At 45.2% G+C, this 21,379-nt stretch overlaps 1 protein-coding gene across 19 annotated transcripts in view; it reads left to right on the forward strand.

Moving 5' to 3' along the window:
* The window catches only part of GRAMD1B (GRAM domain containing 1B), a 143,160-nt gene that overhangs the window by 89,822 nt on the left and 31,959 nt on the right, over positions 1-21,379 (forward strand). For 12 of the 19 annotated variants that reach the window (XM_069788110.1, XM_069788103.1, XM_069788094.1 and 9 more), the window contains 3 exons: positions 13,844-14,054; positions 15,604-15,624; positions 18,931-18,954. In XM_069788110.1, coding sequence (XP_069644211.1) covers positions 13,844-14,054; positions 15,604-15,624; positions 18,931-18,954 — 256 coding nt within the window. Of the gene's footprint in view, positions 1-4,645; positions 4,892-13,843; positions 14,055-15,603; positions 15,625-18,930; positions 18,955-21,379 lie in introns of those variants that run through there. The other 7 variants (XM_069788098.1, XM_069788097.1, XM_069788099.1 and 4 more) reach the window with 4 other exon arrangements.

Consider the following 21,379-nt stretch of genomic DNA (forward strand, 5'->3'; position numbering starts at 1 on the left):
AAGTAGAGATGTTGGGGAATAACTGTCTCAATGGCTTTAAGTTTTCAAAGTAGATCGTACTAAAAGTGGGCAAAGAATTATTGGGGAAGGGGAAATGAGAAAGAAACCTTACGTGTTCTCAAATCCAGGTGCTCGTTGTTCCCAGACATTTTGCAGACAGACTTTTAAAGGCTGCTGTTTGTTTCCGTATTGCTGGTGTGGCTTACAGGGAGGGTAAGATTGCTCTAGCTGGATATAGAGTTTATCTGAAACCCACTCGTTGCTCTGTAGGCCTGGATGTTCAGGCACTGGACTGTCTCACGTGTATGTATCCTCAGTCCCGGGCTTTAATTACTTGGACAGTGCATCATTTCCTCTCACCTGAGAGATGCAATATGTATGAGCCTGCTTGTGTTACAGCTGGGTCTGAGACAGTAGAGCAGAAACCAGCCCTGCCATTCAGTCCAGCAGACAGTAAAGGTACAGCTCATGCTGTCTGCATGAACACTGAAGAGCCTGCCACAGATAGGCATGCTCTGAATTTGAGCATCCTTGGAGGGAGCGCTCCCAACGTATGACTTGTCACCTTTCTCTAGGGCTTGGTAGTCCTGTCTGTCCCACAGTATTTGGGCTGTGGTGTGTGACCACCTTATGCCATGAACAGCTCAGCAGTCAAGCCCTCCTAAAGCTGTCCTTTGCACGTGAAATAATGCCCTAGTGCTTGTCTTGATTCTTTAACACCAGTACCAGGGCAAGGGCTGAGAGACATACGTGCAAGTAAACCCAGTCGATATAAAATGAGTTCTGCAGCTCTTGAAAAAAACAGGAACCGGTAGCTTTACATTCAGAAGAGCTTCCTTAAAGGCCCCTGAAGATCCTTTTCTCAGTGCAGTATTATCGCAGTATTATCACCATGAAATAAGCTGTCTTCATAGTGACATAAATGGTGCTGCAGAGACCCAGAAATGTAACAAGAGTATTTGTCCTTCCGAGAGTTCTGGATTGAATTTTGCAGATCTGATAAAGTTTGTAAAGCATTTGAGGTGTCGCGTGATTTTTCGAATTGCCCATAACTTTGCCTTTTGCACGCCATCCCAGATAAGCCTAAGAAGCTTTTCTCTCTAAGTAAGTCTTGCATTTTTACTACTGCTCTTACAGAGCTTTTGAATGCAGAACTTCCATTTGATTCATCTTCTCTCCTGACTGTCTGAAGAGTGGGTAGGTCTTAAACTCATGTATTGAATCTATCCCACCACTTCATGACCTGCTCTTTGAGCCTTTGTGTGTTTTCCATGGTTCCAGATCTGAAGTAGCCATTATACTGAATTTCATCAGAGCCTTTGGGTCAGTGTAGCTCTTGTGTGACTGTTGAGAAATAGTATCTTGTTCAAACCTTAACAGTCATTCAGACAAAACGTGCTAAAATTTGTAGAGGCTGAGAATCACACTTCCAACCATTTTCATACATCTTTGGAAGCCATGAGGGAAAAAAAACCCAAACACTGAAAGATTCATAGACTGTAAAATGAAATGGGACCATTCAGATATCTCTCCTAAGTCCTGTAGAATGCAAGGTATAAGGCTTGCCTGAATTGATTCTGGCTTGAGGTACAGAACAGTATTTAGGAAAACACAAAACCTTGCGTTATGTTGTTTGCCACAGATGGATAATCGAGCCTGGAATTAGTTACAGTGGTTAGTTTTGTTTACTTACAAAAATACATCTCTCAGATTTTGTCTAGCTTCAGCTTTCAGCACTTGGTACTGTTGCACTTTCATCTGTTATGCAGTATTTATCAGACTTGTGTTCCAGGTGATCATTTAAAGCTTGTCATTTCCTAGACCTCCAGTCTGCGTTGAAGGGATTCACTGCTACTGCCTTTATCGTTCGTTGCTCTTATCTGAACCCTGTCCAGTTTATCCACATTGTTCACCTGTTGAAACTAGATACGGTCCTAGACGTAGCGCTTCAGTGGGAATTATGCCGTCCCCGAGTATGGAGGTACCGTTGCACTGGACACAGGGAATAGGAAAGTTCGCATGTTACATGCCATTTTCTTTAAACGTGTTTGTAAATTGACCAATTCACAAACTTTTGTAAGCATTTGAAACTTGTAATGGTCACATATGAAAATGAAAAGTCAAGGTGCAAGTTATAGTGGCTCAGCTGATCTCCTTGGTTTTTTCGGACGGGATAATGAGATTTTGTTGTACTCTGGTTCGTGCTTAGGTTTGTATTGGAGAAATACTTTAATGTTTTTGGTGAGGACCACAAGACTACTGCGTGTGGATTTCTCCAGTTGCAAACCACACCAGGTTTACCCATAAACACTGTGAAACATGGTCAAATGAATTGAAGACTAAAGTCTTGAGAAGAAGGCATTGCAAAATTAAGAGAGAGTTCTGTGTTGGCAGAAGGTCAGTGTGTGTGAGGACAAGATGGGGTGGGATTTGGCCCTAACTCTTCATTGCCAGTTGTTCCTTAGCTTTACCAACTTCTCCTGTTGGAGGCAGCGCGTTTCCACATGGGTAGAAAGCTCCATCCTTATGGGGACCTGCAGATCTAAAGCCTAAATTCAGATGTTACTGGGTGAAGTGACAAATACTGTTGTCAGCTCTTGTGATTGTGTTATCAATTCATTTTGTTTGGTCCTCTTTGTGTATCGCCAACACTTGTAAATGTGTAACGATATGAGAAGCTTTCTCATTTTAACCAAAGTTTCTCCCATGACTGCAGAGAAAGCCTTGAGAACACAACCTGAACAAATGTGTGCTAATGGAATTAGAGGAATAAAAACCGGGATTGCTTTTATGAAATTAGATTTTGTGCGCCAAGTTAATGTTTGGAGTGAAAGTTGATGTGTTTTAGATGCTTGTGATGGCAGCACAGTAAACGGAGGAGGTGAAGAAGCTTGGTCACAAAAAGGACGTCACAAAATTGACATCAAGCTGGTGGATCTCTTAATGGGGCAATGCATTTGTTAAAGTAGCGGCATATATACAGTGAACCCATGTGCATCTATGTGTGTTCTTTGAATAATACGAAAAAATCGATGGCACTGTCGTACTATCCAGATAAAGACGTGTATGGTGGTAGCGTTTTCAACTTAAAATCATGTGCAGCATTTGAATTGCGTAGTGGCATGAGTCTGCTGGAACATTGATTCTTAAGAGCAGAGCACCTCCTGCTCCCACTGATTTTGATTACAGTGAAAGGATGGATAATCAGCCTTTTGGAAGGATGCTCTTTTGGGACGTTAGTACTGAAAGCTGACTGATTCTAAAGGGAAGAGAAAATGGTCAACCCCGTGTATGGAATGGGTAGAATGCAACAAAAGAAAGCAGAGGGCAGAGCGATGAGTATTTACATCATTTAAGGCACAGCTCCTTCTGTTAACAGTGGGGAGCGGGGGGGGGTGTCATTCGCAGCATCTAGATTTGGTTGTAGTCAGACTCCTGACTAAGGTACTCTAAATTATACTCTGGACTTGCTTGCCTGGCTCAGTTGATAACACAGGGAACTCTGAAAATAAACATCTAAGGTGGGCGATGTGAATGTAGACTGGAGGAGACTGGTGAGGAACAGAAGTGATTTAAGGTGTAAATTTTTAAAGTACTGTAGCCACACCAGTACAGGACCTTCTCTGGCTACTCTTTAAGGCTCGTCTATGCTGGAAAGTTATTTCACATTTAAAGCCCTAAAATAACCCAGAGTACTTTCACACGTGGTCACTAGTGCTTCAAATGGAGGGTGTGAGTGTGAGAAGCTGTTACAGATCAGTTCTACGTGATTTCCTTGCACAGACAAGGTCTGGTTTCGCTCCTGGAAGGAGAAGTGCAAGCTAGTTGGTTGTTTTGCTCTCTTCTTTTTCATCCTTCAGCCTAGGTAATTTGTGTCATGGAGGGACTGAAACCCTTCTCCTTATTCTGGCCTGAAGATGTCCATGAGCGGGTGTGTAGGGATACAGCGCTGTGTACGTCCCCCAAAGTAAAGTCCAGCCATGTACTAATGCTGCTGTAGAGTTGTAAACTTTGCTTGATACCGTTTCTTTAAAAATCCCAGGCCAGTTTACACATGGATGGGCATGAAAAATGAAACCAACTTAGCTTCCTAGATGAAGTAAGCTAAATTGAGTTGAGGTCACCTTAATTCTAAATGAGCGTGTCCTCACAGTGTTTAATTCAGTTTAGATTATGCACACTACCAGGTAATTAGGGTTTAATTTTCCTGACTGTTCTTGCATTGACAAGCTTACGGGCTTCAAAACTTTCTCCCACAGGTCTAGTTGTCTACACAGGGAAGACGAACGTTGACTTTTTTCCAACCTGCGGGATCTTAACCTGGAGGCTTTGCCCAAACTTTATAAACAGCATCTAAAAGCGACAGGAATAATAAGGGGGGACCTCGGGGGGGGGGGGGAGGAGGGAAAAGAAAAAAAAAATATGGCAGGAGCTGCCCCTTTCCCCCCCGGCAGCCACGAATCACGAAGGCGTTTAAGGGGGTTGCGTTCCGGAAAGCCGGCAGCCCACAGGCTGTGCCTGCGTGTGCGTGTGTGTGCGTGTGTGAAAGCGCGGGGGGGGGTGTGGGGGAGAGGCGCGCGCAGACCTCGATCGTAATCACAAAGCCGGGGGGGGGGGGGCGGGAAGAGAGGCAGAGCCATGGCAGGAGCCCGAGCAGCATGCGAGGGAGCTGAGAGAGGGGGCTGTGGTGGGTGCCCGTGAGGAGCCCCGGGCACCCCCCGTGGTCCCTCTTCCCCCTCGGGGAGGGCTCGGGGATGGTGCGGGAGGTGAGCCCCCTCCCACCTCACCGCCGGCCCACCCGCGCTCTCCCCCCCCCACCCCGCACAAGTGCATGAATGAATGAATTCCTATAGCCGCGCCGCGCCGCGCCACGGTCCCTAATGGCTACCAGGTTAGTGCTTGCTCTCCCGTTCCTTCTGCGGATGCCGCTCTTCCCCTCCCCTCGGGTTGTGTGTGTGTGTGTACGTGTGCTGTCTGCCGGCTCTGGGAGCGTGTGCCCGCGTGTGCGTGGATGCACGGACGCGTGTGGAAGGCGGAGGCGAAGGGCTTGCGTGCGCTGTGCCCAGCGCGGGTCCGCCGAGCAGATCTGCCGCCCGAGACGTAACGCTTTCGAGGCAGATTAAATCTGGAGTCCATGTTGGTTGCTGCTGCTGCTGCTGCTGCTCCCTTTCTGTTTGGGGGACTTGAAAGCAGGCAGCGTGACATCATGTTGCAGAGATGCTTCGTTTCTTTCCCCTTCCACGGGCTGATTCCCCCTTTTTTTTTTTTCCTTATTCTCCCCCATGCACGCGCCCTGCCTCTCCGGCAGTGGAATTGCTAAAGCAGCCTTTTCGATTGTTTGAAACAACCGATGAGCAAATCTGATTGTTGGGTTTTTTGTTTTGGGTTTTTTTTTTTTTTTCAGCTTTCGTTCCCCTCACCCCTCCTCCTTTTCCCTTTACGCCTACTGTCTCCCCCATCCCCCACGCCCGAAGGGGCACTTATTACCCTCATAACATCTGGGGATATGGAGAGAGGCAGAAGGGGGTTGAAGTTGGATGAACTGGCGATGCGTCACAGGAGGGCAGCTGGAGCTGCTGCAGAAATATGGTGTATTTGTTTGCCCATGTGCTCCCTCGCTCCTAAAAGGGCTCGGAGCATGCACACTGCTGTCTTGGTTCTGCTTTGCATTCCTCTCTGTGTTTATATATTTGCAGTGATGGGGAGGGACAGAATTTGTTTTGGTGTGCTTTTTCAGGCTGTCCTCCAGAGTCTATACAGGTGGCTTTTTTGTTTGTTTGTTTCTTTTTGGCAGGGGAGAGCAGTAGGAAACAAGGGCTCGTTGCACTGTGTGTGTTTATAGGCAATGAGAATCTGATGAATCCCCATTCGCTAAAAAATTGCTTCTTCTTAGATTACTGGTGACTAGCATTGTCCTGTCCATCATGGAAATGACTGGTTTGGTAAAGAGGATATGTTCCTGTTGCCTTGCTCCATTAAGTCACATGTATCTGCAGGAGAACTCCTTTTGAAGCTGGTAGATTTAGGATGGAGCTTGTGATTTTGGCTCAGTAGGATGGAAGAGAACTTCAAGCTGAATCTCAGAGAGATACTTCACATCGGTGCAATAACTTTGGATGCCCAACGTTCTGCCAAGGGAAGCCCCCAACTGCTTGTGCCACTGAAAACCAGAAACCTGGATAAGGCAAGCGAGAATATGTCATGTGGGGGAACAAGCCCAAACCAGGTCCTCAGGACAAAGGACTATGTGTGACTTTTGCACTGAGGGTGTCTGACTCTTCCCAGTATCGGCTGCAGCCCTTGACCCTCTCTATTTTTAACTTTCAGCTGGGCAGTGCTGCTGCATGGTTAGAGCAAAGGGGAGAGATTGCATGGAGGATATCAGGGTGAGGGGCCGTGAAAATGTTGCGTCGTTGTTTTCAGAACGGTAAAGGAATGAAATGTGAAGGGGTGAGCAAAAGAAACTGATTCGATCCCAGCTTTGAAGATCATAGCGTCTTCCATTAACTTACAAAAGCTGATGAGCAGCAGGAGTGAGTGGGAAGATGTAAAGCTCGAGCTTTGTCTTCTACTCCTGGCATATACAGTATCCCTCTCCACCCCTGCTTTGTCGCCGATAAGATATGGTGTGAGGCTTCATTAGACGTTTAATCTGTGCTTTATAAAACCCCTGCCACAGGATTAGAATGTGTTCAGGTGGACGCTACCTGTGCTGGGGACGAAGTCCTGGGATGCTCATAGCCTTGCTGAAGTTATAGCAGGAGATGAGCAGAAAGGAAGAGTGCTTGTGCTCTTCTTGACGTAATCTAAAAGTTGTACCACACTTACGTCCTCATCCAAAAATGAGCGTGGATCTTGTCGCTAGCTTTTTAGTTTTATATGGCATTTTTCTCGCTCTCCCTTGAAACAAGACACGTGGATTGATGTATGACAGCGACATTGCGTCTCCAAACCATTGAAAGATTTTGATGTTAGCTTGGAAATAACGAGGTTTAAAATAAGCATGCTTGGATTTATTTTAAATTTATTTTTTATTCTTTGAGCTGTCAAGTTTTCAAACCTTTCTTCACATCAGGGGTGGCTTAACGGTGTTCATTATTATATTTATGTTTTAAGCAAAACTTGCAAGCTCTGTTCTGTCCCAAGATCCGGGCTCTGAGATTTTGAAGACAGCATCAGGTATTGCAATGCTTGCTTTTAGTTACAAGATCCATTGGCATTATGGTGGGGAGGAGAGGAAACAAAGCCCTTATGTGTTCCTCTTTGAGAAGTACAGCCATAGACCGAGTGACCTGCAGGTGACCATGTTAGGGCTGTGTCTGAAACAGACATGCCGTCGACTTCTGAGGGATGTGAAATTCTTATTTTGCATTATTTCCCCTTTATTGCTTCCCAGATTTCATTGTATTTTCCATCATACTTTGTTCCATGTGGTTTGTCTTCCTTTGGAGCAAATGGAATTATATTAATTTGTGAGTGATGGAAGGGTTTAGTGTATGACTTATAATACGTGTTGGTTCTCTGCAGATTAACGATCCTCTCTAAATTACTCGACAGTATTATTAAGATCTGTCTTGTTCTATTTCGAAAACATTTTCCAACTTTTTCTTGAGATTTTTGCAATAACTCCAAGTAGGAAGGGAGCGGTGGAAGGATTGTTTCGAACACAGCACAGCGGGAGTTTCTGTAAGATGTCAGACCGTTTGTCTATCAGAGTTGATAGTCTGTCTCTAGTGGTAACCAGTATCAGATGATTCAGAGAAAGACAATGACATCGTTAATAATACATTTGACCAACCTTGCAGTGCTGTATATGGGCAGAAGGCGAATTCCCTCCTAATGCTTGCAGTGATTTGCTAATCCCCTGAAGCATAGTAATTGCATTAATTTAATGCTTTCTTTTTTGTCTTTTTTATGGGGAGATGCAATATAAGTATAGCATTTTGTTATTGCTTGTAGAGCAGTGGCAGGCCCAGGGAATTGCTGGAAGATATATGGAGGTTTTCGTTCTTGGATTATCAATTTGAAGTGAGTGTAGGTTGGTGATGATCGAAAGTTGTTACCATCTGCTTGCTGTTTGGTAGACTGCATAATGAGTTTCTGAATCTCATCTTTTTCCACTGATGTCAGACTGTATCACAGAGAAGTATCTTTGTAGGCGTCTAATTAACCCCCTTACTAGCTGTTTCTGAGGAGAATTAACTCTTTTTGTACTACAGCCGGGCTTGAGGTGCCTTCTTGACCTTGTAGCTTTTTTTGCTCTTTTCAAGACTTCATCAGTAGAGTTCTGTTTTATGCTTGAGGATCTCCTTCGTTCTTGTTTAGGAAAGCATGTAAGCACAAGCTTGACTTTGTTTGCACAGCCCATAGACTTCAGACACACAGAGTTAAATATGTGCTTAAGTTCTTTGCTGGTTTGGGGACATAGCGCTCGGCACTTTCCAGAGTTAAGCCCAACATTTGCAATGCGGTCGGTAACCCCAGTTTTGGGCCTTGAAGAGCTTACTATTAGGTAGGTGCTACGGACCGCAGGGAGATGTGAGCATCTTCAGCTCATCTTTACTCTTGTAAAGCAAGTTCTTTTGAGAACTGTGGCGGACTTGGAGGCTGCCGGTTAGCTTTCCGGATTAGGAGTTTCTTGAGGAAGTCCAAGGGGTTTAGAAATACACTGCAGGAAATGGTGTCGATGATCTGTTTCTGCTGTCTGAGAAGCTGGTGATCACAACGAAGGTAGGGGGAGCACTGTGTGCCTGAAGCTGCCCCTTGTTCAGATGAGCTGCCCTTGTTGTTACAAACCCTTTGGTACTCCTCGTAACACAGTGATTACTTCTGGCTAAATTCTAATTCACATCCTGCAACTGGCAGATTCAAGTAGGTTTGGCGTGTGTCATCTTAATTGGTACGTATCGCTCACTACCTGAGGGGAGAACAACAAGCCGCTATTTGTTGTACAGTGCAGCCGCAGATGCTGTGACAGTGCTCTTCTGCAAGCTGTTGTGCCTGGAGGGCGGCTGCTGGCTATTTGGGCACGCGTGATTTGGGAAAGAACCATTGCAGGGTGCTTGTCTGAAGCCCAGGGATGGCTGTGTTGTAGTGGCAGGCAGAGTGATTTATTTCAGAAGATCTGGTAGGACGGACAGACCTTCATATCAATTCAGGACTGGTTGAATGTCATTCATGCACAATTTATTTAACAGACTTGAACAAAGTCAGGTTTCTTGCTGAATATTCTATTAGAACATTGCAAAGAGTCCTCAGGGTTCCTTTGTAGCTGTAAGAATCCCAAGCTTAGCTTGTGGAGTACAGACTGTAGCCTTTCCCAAAAGCTACTCCTGGCTGAAGTCTCTATTCACTGGCTGGTCCAAATCTTTACAGGAAATACGCTGTTGGAGGAGGAAGTTTGGTCTTTTTGCGCCTTGCCTTGTGTCCTTGCTTTGTGGAGCGTCCAGGATAGGGCGTGACCAGGTGGCTTGTTCGTGCATTGCCAAATGTTCGTTCTTTTCCCACCGCTTAAAGAAAAGCTCAGTTCTTCGCTATGCTGCTCCAGATATCGAGGCTTGTCCTGCATGGGACTGAACAGAGTTTGGCCTCTTCCTAGCCGTGTCGTACTTGCCCGTGGTGTTTTTACTGCAGCCATAAGACGAGGTGTTTCTCTTAGGCACAGTATGAACATAAACCAAGAAGACGTACTCTGCCTTCTGTGCTTTCATATACCCCATGCAGAGGTTTCACCTAGGAGCAAGGGGCTGCTGCTTAGGTGGGCTTGTTTGTGTTCTGTCCCTGACTTAATCTGTTGCATCCACTAAAGGCTACACTGCAGGGGTATGTGAGGCCCTGAATGCGCTCTGGTCAATTAGGTCTCTAAAGCATTATTTATTACTATTATTTTTTTTCAAAGTGGGTCAAGCCGTTTTGGCATTTCAGGCGTTGATTCCTGGTTCAATTGCAGGCCTCGGTCACTATGGCAACTGCAGAAAGCGTTCGTCATGGCTGTGCCTTGGGTTGGATTCAAACTTCAGGGACTGAGCAGGAGCAGCGAGAGTGTTGAGGGGCTCAGGGCAGGGGGAGGCGAGCGGGACGGAGCTGCGGGCTTGTGGGTTTTGTGCCCATCCTCGCTGTGGTAAAGACGAGAGGCTGAATTAACAGGCTCTTCGTGCTCTTCATTGTGTGCACACCCCTGGAGTCCTTCATGTGAGAAATATTCTGCATTGCCCAGTCATCAGATAGTATGAGGTGGATTCAGACCTCCTGAGTTTGATCAGCTCTCCACCACTGACTTAAGGGACAGCCTGAGGGGGTGCCCTCGAAGCTGTCTTTTTTCCCCTATCTCTGCAAAGGTGGTAATCCATACATACCTGACACAAAATGTACGTGTGGATTTAGTTTTTTAAAGCATGCCAGCGATGCTAAGTGACTGGAAAACGAACATGGAGGCCAGAGTCTGCCTGAGGTTGTGCTTGGCAGAGCTGGCACCAAAACATATGGCTACGGTGGTGCAAACTGAGCCTGGACAAACGTATATACGCTAGCTTTAAGGTAGTTAGTGCTGATGCTGCTCCTATGTAGCTGCGGCAGCGTGGGTTACTCAGCCGTGACTGAAAAACCTACCTGAGGAGCTTTGTCAGACCATGGGTGATTAGCTTGAATTGGCCTCCCTAGCGGCACACCGCTTAGCTGTATCTGGGCTAGGTGTAAGCCAGTTTTGGAGCATGCCTGTGCTTAGAGTGGAGAAAGCTGAGAATGTATCTTCCACGCCTGCGTGTGAGTAAGCGTGTACTGGAGCTAGCATTAATGTATTTATTGCAGTTCACAAAAGGCAAAATTTGTCTCATTTCACTACAATTTGAGTAAAAGAGTTTTTAGCAGGTTTCGTCTGAGTTTCACATGCACGTGGTGCAGCTGTACCCTGGTTTCGAACTGGTTATTTTGTGCTTTACTTTAGAAGCAGTAAAAACGCAGTGCTCCTTCATAACTGTAACCTGGAAGCAAGCAGAACCTTGACTGAATTTGGCCTGGCCTTTATAGAGTTGCTTGAAGCTGAAACTCAAAGTGAAACTTGTGAGTATGAACTCGAACTGAAAATGAGAAGGAGGTTGTGCATGGTAAACTCAGGTTTCGTAGAGCTGTAGAAGAAAAAGGAGCACGTCTGTTCAAACAAATGGAGTGCAGTGATACGTGACTCAGGAGCATTGGCTTCAAATTCTTGCCTTGTGTTTCTGGGGACCTCTCACATAAACCAGTTTATGTTGACTCAAGCATGCTGGGGGCAAAATTTAGGAAATTTGGTGTAATGCCAGATAAGCAGTAACACAGCATGAGCAATACAGCCTTAGAATTTAGAGTTCTTAACCATAGGAATGGCAATTCAAAACCGTTTCCATCTCTGGAAGCATTGCTGATGAACTTCAAGTCTTAGTACCATTTGCACAGCACCTTCTGCACGTACACGTGGTTGCTGATTGCAGTTGGTACACTAGATGCGATTATGCTGGGTTGTTAAAAAAGTGTGTACATCTTGAGTTTAGCCGGGAGAATTAGCAGGAAGACAGAAAAGGTGAAATGGCCATTTTAACTGGATCAGCTGAAAGCCTGTGAAGAAACCTGATACTTTTGTACATTTCAGTAAGATGAAAAAACCCTGATAATTTTACTTCATGATATACCGAAACTGTTGCAGGCAATGCTGCTGGGAGAATGGTCCAGATCATCTTTTGCTCAGTCTTTTGTTTTGTTTCAAATATGATTTGGAGGGATTAAAGCTTGAATATTGCTACAGTTGTGCTGTACGTGTAGTTAGTATTCAGTATTCCTGTGTCTTGACCAGAAAAAGGGAGGACATGGTATGCTGTTGGCGTATTTCACTGATGAGGTATGCCATTGTCAGGTGTGAACTGTGAAGAAACAAGCCGAGGGGGGGAATTACTCTGCCGGTCTTCGCACTGGAGCTAACTTGGGGTTCAGGTGGCATTTGAACAAGCAGCTTTTTATAATTCTATATCTATATGGTGCTCAGTCTAATAAGTAGAAATAGGTAACAGAGCAGAGTCTGTAATTTAATCCATCTTTCTTCCTATTTACAGAACATTTTGCAAACCCATTTTCTCTAGCCTGTTCATTATCTATATGAACTTTCACACTTTATATTGAAAATATCTCCTAAGGGTTTTCTGTGAAGTGCCGTGCTCCTGTTCTTGCCAATTGCAAGCTCGTCGTGTGTACGAGCGTGAAATTTGATTCTGTTAATGTTTGCAGAAGCGTCTTTGTTGCATGCTTTCTGCAAATTGTTTAGGGAAAGTGTCATCACTCCTGTGTTAACACAAGCGGTGAGCAAATAGAGGATAATTTATGAGACCAGTTCATCTAGTACTAAACCAAACCAAACTAAAACTGGTAACCACTGGAGGAGTGTATTAAATTATCTACCTGTATCTGCTAACTAACGTTTGTAAAATGTTTTTGGCATCTTCGGACGTAAGAGGTAGATACGATTTTTATCTGAGAATTAATGAAACCTACAGCATGCATTCAGCTTTTCTAGATTCTCAGAAAGGAAATGATCCATTGTAATTACCTCACTGTACATCCCATTGTGAGAAGCAAACTTTGGTTTGCTGTATATGATTGGGCTTAAATTATAGCCCTTAAGAGTTTGATTGCACTAGCTTCTTTAATTCAATCCCTTACAGTTTTAATTCTCCATCCTTTTTTCTGTTGCCTGCTCTTCTGTCGCTCAGACGTGGCCTGCTCTCTAATGCTCAGAAGATAACAGGGTACCATAACCACTCAGCATGGCAGAGTTAGCACAAAGTTCATCCTTGGATCAGCCCAGGTTCCACCGTAACCTGCAGGCTGCCGAGTTGAACGGTACCAGCTGGAAAGGCCTCAGAGATGTTTGGGCCAGTCATAAATAGATTTGACTGCTGAAGGAAACAAGTTACGTAGGGAAAAATGGATGTAGCCTTTGGTATTTTGAAGAGTCTGGCAGGAAGAAGAGGCATCAAAAGAGAAGGAACAGTGAGGAAATCTGAGTTTTCCTGTTCTGTATAAATATGTAACTGGCTTTCTGATTTACGTGTTAGGGTATTTGCTGAAGATATCGAATGAGAAGTTCTATTCCCCTAAATGTTTCATAATTTCCGTGAAACTACTCTGAAAGGTCTTGCTTTTCCCTGTTATGAGATGGAATTTTTTTTTTTTTTTTTTTAAGAATCATGAAAGCTTTTATATTGTAGCAAAACATTTTCATGCCCAACTCTAACTGGTGTGGGAAAGAATGATGTGATACAGGAAATCATGACCGCATTGTCTGTCATCATGACTCCCTTCCCAGTGCCCAGTTGTTTTTTATGATCTTTAATGGAGTGTTTTCTGAAAGATAGGAATCCATTTTTGTGTATCCTGTTGAGAATAGTTACACCTGCTGAAATAAAAGAAAGGAGGGACAGAGTGGGACTATCGAGAACACACTGATGTCTCCCTCGTTCTTGAGTGCAAGTTTAAGTTTTCTAAGCTCAGGCCATCATTTCAAACTCTCAGAGCCGACAGGAGAGAATGAGTTCATTCTCACAGGCATCCACCTGTGGTCAGATGAATTGAAGAGTGGGTGGAGAAAGACACTGGCAGGCCGTTGCAGTTCCCTCTGCCACCGGTAAATGAGAACTGTCTACAGCCTAATTTTACTGGGGTCCTAAGTATGGCATTGGGTGCATCGCTTCAGAAAGCCAGATTTGTCCGCTGTGCTAGCATAGAAATCTGTGGGTAATGCTTCACCTCAAGGCATGCGTGCAGTTGCTTTCTGTTTGAGCTGAAGATTATTAACCCTGCTCTTTCTTTCTTTCTGCAGTACTGCCAGTAACTCAAACCGCAGCACGCCTGCCTGCTCCCCAATCCTGCGCAAACGCTCCCGGTCCCCGACACCGCAGGACTCCCAAGGAGACGCCATGGTGGAAAAAGGCTCAGACCACTCGTCAGACAAATCCCCTTCCACGCCGGAGCAGGGTGTACAGCGTAGCTGTTCCTCTCAGTCAGGCCGCAGTGGGGCCAAGAACTCCAAGGTGAGAAGCGAGCAAATGACTTTGGCCCAGATGTGCACGTGTCCCCAGTTCTAAACTCTCTCATGCGGTACACTGGCTTTGTCCTGTGCCTTTTTTCCTCTGGCTAACTTTCCTCCTTCTTCCCCCATCATACTTCTGAAAATCCTCCTAACTGGGAGCCATTTGTGTAGGTCGGACTTCAGCACAACTCTGTCATCCTTTCAGCGACCCAAGTCCATGAGTTGCTGATGGCTTATACTGCGGTTCCATAACAGCTGATGTAGGCTAACGTTTTTGCAGTCAAGGCCCTGTTTCCTTGGGCGGCTCTGTGGTTTTGAGAAAGACCTTGAAAATCAGTTGTTGCAATTACTTTTTATCATCTGGGTCATGAAGGGTCATGGAACAAATGAAGGTTCCTCTGTGCAGACAGCCTGTGAAGGGCCCATGCATTTCTCCAGTCCTGTCTAAGCCCTGTGTTGAGATGAGGTTCAAGTTGCACAGAATCAGTTTGCCAATCCTCTGCACATTGCCTACCGTCGGTGCAGTGTTATGACTGTCTTGGCCGGGGTAGATGATATTTTCCCTAGAAAGGTATTGTGTCTTTTGACCATGTTAGAAACAACCTTGTATTTGCTGTACTGAGGAAGAGGGTTTCAGGTCTGGTGACTCGTGATTTTTCTGTGAGCAGTGGGACCTGGCGAAACACACACAAGGGCCTTGGAACCCAAACATAACCTTTGATTATAACCCCAATGTCAATGGTGTATTATAAGATAGATAGCTGTCAGGAGCACTTGTCTTTTCTTTTTCCAGATTTTTGAAGTAAAGTATTTCAGCCTGAATAACTTCACGGTGTCACAGGCATAACTCTGATGGCTTGTGTCAAATGCGTTGTCATCTTTGCCCGATTTATTGCTGGATTGTGTCAAGCACACAAAAAGTCTTCATCTACTCCCCTTTGCGGTCACTGTCAGCAGAGGAAACAGGATTCACTGGCCTGCACTGATCGCTCTCCACTAAGGGGGGAGTATGTGGATTCAGAAGAGGGGGCAAAGGGTTTTTTCAAGATGAATCATTTGAGACCTGTCAGTTCTGAGGTTGCCCTTGAGGTCAGGCTTGCTTCCTGTGCACACAGTGACCTACAAACACCATGCCAGGGCGGCAGGACCGGATGACACCCTCGTGCGTTATGGTGCCAGCAGTCTGTCCCCAAAAGAAAGCCATGCAGATGGGAGGCAGGCAGGATGCGGGGCTTGCTATGTTTATAGCCACACTGGGGGATGCTTTGTCAGGGAAATGGCGTCCTTGGTAAGGGGGAATTACAGAGATGAGTTTCATTGCCCTGGCCCATAAAGTGCTGTGATTTAAGGCCATGGGAGTGCAATTTTTTTACCAACACGGTGGCTACTAAAGCTTGACTTTTAATTCGCGGTGCCTTTCACAAGGAAGCAGGGGGGATATAATGCTTTCTGTTGGGTTTGTGGGTTTTCCTTCTCTTGATTTGTGAGGTAATTTTTCTTCTTTTCATAATTTCTCTCTTTTCATTCCTGCATGCTTTCTCCCGATTAAGTCACACAAGCGCCTCTCCAAAGTAAGCCTTCTTTTTTCTCTCCTGTCCCCCGCTGTAGAATTGTCTTATCACTCAGAAACCCTCCCCGTGGTACTGAGCGGTGACCCCAGTAAGGCATTCTCCTGGTGCGGCTGTGAGAATGTCAGCAAGAGCTCAGCCTGATGCCTGTAGCCGAGAAGCTGGTTTCACTTATATCACTGGGATCTCATTAATATTTGCTCACATGGTGTGAGAACTGGCCTGTTCATCACACTCCTTCAATTACTTCCAAGTAATTTTAGCCTTTGTTTTAAGGTTTGCTTTCCCCCTCCCTTGAAGTGAACTGCTGTCTTTGCTGGGGAGAAATCCGCTGGCTTTGGTAGGCTGAACAGTACTATAATCCCTTCTCTTTCCTCTCTTCTTACTTTATGCCTTTCAGAAACAAGAGTTGATCTCCGTAACTTCTTGCCTGCTTTTTATGAGGAATAGTAGTTTTGTGGCCAGTGATCTCAGCTTACTGCCCTTGCACGCTTTCCTGTGTGATGTAAATATTAAAGATCAGTGATTTCAAATGAATCCAGCTTAAACCTGTTAGAACAGACCTGTCCCAAATGAATTGTGAGAATTCATGGGCTTGCTCTGAAAGGTAATAAGTGGAAGATCCCTCTGTGGGTGCTTGAATTGGAGATAAGCTCGTTTGAGATTTGATCTCACATCTCTATGCTACCCTCAGAAGAGTGTAAAAATCAGAAACGCAGATGGGATGCTTATTGGACAAAGTGCCAGGCTGTTGGCATTTCCACGTGTATACAAGTAAAGTTAAAACCAGAATGGCTTGGATGGCTTCATAATCCACAAAACCAATGCCTTGGCCTTTCCCCAGCTGATGCCATGGATTTAATTCTAGGCAAGTTCTTAGAGACTAGTGGAGTCTACAGTGCTGGCTTACTGTTTTTCCTTGGTCATAATGCCTCTCGTAGCCAGCCTGACCTTGCGTGATTGCTGGTGTCTGCTGGAAGCTTCTTTATATCTTTTTTTAGACAGATTGTCTTGTGCTTGGTAACTGTAGCTTGGATAACTACAAAGGAGGACTGTGGGACTAGTGTCTCAGGTGAGGTGTGAAAGAAGGTCTGTGGAAAAAGCAGATCTGGAGTAGCAGAGAGTCCTGAAAGGATTGCTGGTGAGTAGAGGTGTGTGGGTCAGGACAGGTCATGGCTAGGCTATGGTAGGCTGGAGGCACTTTGCCTAAGCTATGGAGAGGTTTGTTAGGAGAGGGACTGGTGGGAAGAGCATTGGTAGAGAGCGATGTACGTGTAAAAAGTGGTACTGTGATGTGCTTGCAGCCAGCCCCTTGCTTTTCTGAGAGAAAAAACCCAACAACTTTAAGACAATTAGAGAAACAAGAGGGAGGCGGACCTCAGATGAGTTCCAGTGCGAGGAAGCTGATGCACAGAGAGAAGGGGATCCCAGGCATGACCTCCGCCAGCCTGCATGACAGCCTCCTGCCCTGCTCACGCACGGTCTGTGCACAGGGTGAGCCTAAAGCACCGTGAAGGCCGAATCTCTTTTCCGTGCTTCACAAGGTGGCTTTCTCTGGTACAAGCGAGGAATCTCAGGCGTAATAAGCCCCCTGATTCTCCCCACACAGATGATGGTGGTATCTGTTCAAGATAGGAAGAGGTCAGGAACAAAGAACTTCAGGACAAAGATTTTAAAATCTCCTTCCTCAGCCTCTTCTCCTCTCCCCACCCGTCTTCTACAAGAAGAATGGTCTGATTTTCCAACCTGTCTCGCTAATGAAATGAAACAGCTTGAGCCCATGAGTTTGATGCTGTGTTTATACAGTTGCTGACAGATCTGCTTGAAGTCCCTTGCCCTCTTTTGTCTGTTGTGTTAATTGTCGTGCTGCAGTGTTGCCATCAGAGGGAGCGCTTCACCGGGAGTTTTTAAGCACTGGACTACATCTGTAGGAAATATTTCCTGGAGCTTGCTTTTCCATGCTGTCCACCGGTGTGGCATGAACCAAACCACCCATAGGTCTGCGTCAGCCTTAGGCTTTTACTGGCAAACACTGCTGCTTCTGTAACCGCTTTCTGAACTCAGCAAAAAGGCCTTTTTGCTAGCAGCCAGCAATGAAATACATATTTTTAACTCTTTTGCTCTTGCCTAAGGATAAAAGTGATTTCCTCTCCATTGCAAATCCTTCAGATTCTTCCCACTGTCTATAGCTAGTAATGAATGCTGAGGATAAATATCAGGTTAGGGGAAAACATGAATTTTGATGTAGGCCCTGGAGATTGTAGAACAGTTTAGGTTGGAAGGGATCTCGGAAGGTCTCTAGTCCAAGCCCCTGCTCAAAGCAGGGCTGATGTGGTTTAGATCAGGTTGGTCTAAAGTCTTGGCCAGCCGCCTTTTGCAGACCTCCAAGACTGGAGATCCCACAGCCTCGTTGGGCCCCCGCTCCAGTGCTTAACCACTCTTGTTGTGAACAGGCTTTTTCCTTCCATCTGAACAGAATTTCCTTTACTGCAGCTTATGACTGTTGCACCTTGTCCTTTCAGTGTGCGATTATGAGAAGAGTTTGGCTGTGTCTTCTCATTTACCTCTCCCATTGGGTAGTATAATACCCCTTTAGATAGTAGGTCATGAAATTCTGGTCATTTTGGGCTGGGGTGAGGGATTTGGGAATAAATTTCATCAATTTCTTTGAGTTACTTGGCCATGGGCATTTAGAAGCCAGGTGACTAGCTTAGGTTTCGGAAGTGCACAGGTCAGGAGAAAGGGCTGTGGAATCCGTTCTGAGCTCTGCCTTCACCCTGGTTCTGTGCCTCTGTTTCCCCAGTTGTAAAATGGACTTAAGGATACTTCTAGAGCAATGTGGCATGACATTCACTTGGCAAAAGGTTTCCATTCCCCTGGAAGCAATGGCGTGTAGGAGTGTGTTGTGATCCTGCTCCCAGTAGTGCTGAAAGGTGGAAACTTCTGTTGGCATCAAGTTAGCAGCCTGAAATTCCTATGTGTGATCCACTGCTTCCCATCTGCACTGTAATGCTGTAATCTTCCATAGCAGTGTATGCAAATATGAGATCATTAACCCATGAAGATTTAGAGGCAACGCTATATTAATTAAAGGCTTAGAGAAAACACCCAGTTTTTCTCCTTCCTCAAGTTCTCCTAAGTTCTTCCTGGTTACAGCACCATGTAACTATGAACTCTGGTATCAGCTGCTCCTATGGCATCCTCTCTGCAAATCAGTTACATCTTTTCCACTTCTGTGTGCAACTCCATTCCTCTGTTACTTACTTATTTTCTCTTTTCAGTTCTAATGCTTATGGTTTCTTTTTCCAGTATGACAGACTTAACCTGCTCAAAGTAAGAATATGTTTTTCCTTTTCTTTCTTTTTCCCCTCCATTATACTGTCTCTTGATTTTCACGGTTCAAATCCCCCTGTATTCTGACTCTCAGTGAATTAAAAATAAAAAGGTAAATAAAATTGAAGATGGATTTAAGGACTCAGATAGTCTCCCTTCTCTTTGGACTTCCTGTAGTTTGTTCTGCGTGCAAAACAGTGGTCGGGGGAAGGAATCTCCTCATGGTTAGAACACTTGGTGGAGGCAAAAGATGAGGATGAGGATGTCAGTATAATTGTGCGGAAGAGCTTAAGAAAGGAGCTGGAGAGCTTCTTTATAGAGGAGCCACAGTTTGGGGAAATTCAAATGTGAGGGCGAAGAAAGAGTTACTGCAGTTAATGTAGAAGAGGGGAATGAAATCCTGTTGCAGTGTGCTGACACCACAACATGCGCACCCCGATTTAGAAGACACAGTGACAGCAGTGTCTCTGTTTTGTCTGTGCCAATTATAGTTTGATTATGAATTTTTTTTCCCCAGAAATTTCTGAGTTATGCCTTTTGCTCATTAAGGCAGACAGATGGCAAAACAAACCTGCAGGAAAATCGCTCCATCTTAGACCCTGTGCTCCTGAGGACGAGGTGGTGTGTACGTGGTTTAAGATTAATTCCCCTGATTTTTTTTTTTAGTATAGGCTGAATTGCATAAGACCTTTTTCCATGTCCTATTTGCAGAAAAGGATGACTTCAACCAGACCCTTTATGAATGGAGGGTATGGCCAAGTATGGAAAAGCGTAGGAAGTAAGAGGAAATTCCTCTGGTTAGTTGATGAGCCATACTGTGTATTCAGTTCTTCAGTTCATATCCTTTCCCCAGGATTTGGGGAAAGGCCTTAGGGGCATTCACTTTTTAACATCAAACTTTTGTATTTTGGCCTGTGACATATACTATGTTACTGTGGGGTTTTTCATTAGAGATCAGGGCAGTGAAACAGGCAGAAATGCCCAAGGTTGCAAGGGATCCTTTGGAAATGCTGGCTCCGTGAATGAGATCCAGATGCCAGCGAGGCTGTTTGCTGGAGTGGCATATAGGCAGCATAGGAAACTGAAAGCAGGGAGGTCCAGGGAAGGCACAGTGTAAGCAACCCCATGTCTTCATAGAAATCTCTGGTCCAATCTGATCTCATTAACCCTTTGCGCTTACTTTCCTATGGTAAACATCCTGTACGTCACCGGTCCTGTTGTGGACTATCCCAGTGCAGGTGGTTTCTGTGCTTCTGTGAATATGAACTTAACTCTCTGAGTGAAACTTCCACAGGCTCTGTCACAAGTCGGAGGCCAGGATGTTTTCCTTCATATTCCAGACTGAGTATAAAGCTGTGAAAAATACTCCCAGTCCAAGGTCAGAAGCAAGATGACTTCCAAAGAAAGAAATGCAGTGAAATACTGCTTTTGTCCTTGTCTGTTAGACCCAGCTCCCCCGGGTGTAATGTAGACATGCCATTGCTCGTTGGGAGAGGGGGACGGGCACAGCTGTGTGGCTGCTGGCACACAACGTGCCAGCAATATGCACTGTAGCTGACCACCGTTGGTGGTGAAAGGCTACAGTGCCCCCAAGCTTCATTGCCCTGAGGTAAATCCACCCTCAAAAGGGGGATGCCTATACTTTCTGTCAGTTCTGCTCAGCGTCCTGACATTGGAAAGCCAGCCTGACTGGAGTGGGAGTGTGAAGCTTATTTCTTCCTCCCTCTGTGCAGATAAATCTCACCTCCATCTGAAAATTGCCAAGTGTGACTTTCCAAGCTGAGCTAGCTTTTTCATACGCTCCAGTGTGACATGTGGCCTGTCCTCTCAAACCATCTGAAATGCCATGATAAGGACAAAAAAAAAAATCACATGTGCAGATGATGCAAAACACTGTGCACTGAAATTCTGGGGGGAAAAAAAAATCCCCAGTTTTTTTGTTTTGTTTTGGTTTGGTTTTTTTTTGCTTAGCTTTTCTAGTCATTTTCTTCAGTAGTTTTCCTGGCTCTGTATGAGTCTCCCTTTAAAATTTAAAATACTATTGGAAGTGTTGCCTGATGGCTTTTGTGAGTTAAATTGCGTCCCTCCCTCCTGGTAGTTCTTTGAGGGCTTATTTGCACAGGGTCCGTTCAACGCAATGTGATTTTTGCAGCCTAGCCTGCAGACGTGGAAGAATGAAGCCTCTAAAAGAAATGGCTGGCAATGATTATGGTTAGCCCTTCTGTTGCTAGTGGGCGCTGCTGTTCTGCAAAAATGATTACAGCATGCGTGTGCGAGTTTGTGTGTGTGTGCGTGCATGTGGACATGCACACGTTAGCCTGAATTGTTTCCTATTATGGACTCGTGCTTCTGGATTTGTTCTTTGTTCCTGTAACTGGAAATAACTGTCTTAGACCACACTGTGAAATCCATTGAAATCTTCCGT

This window comes from Haliaeetus albicilla, chromosome 7 (assembly GCF_947461875.1).
Source record: "Haliaeetus albicilla chromosome 7, bHalAlb1.1, whole genome shotgun sequence".
NCBI classification, from domain to species: Eukaryota; Metazoa; Chordata; class Aves; order Accipitriformes; family Accipitridae; genus Haliaeetus; species Haliaeetus albicilla.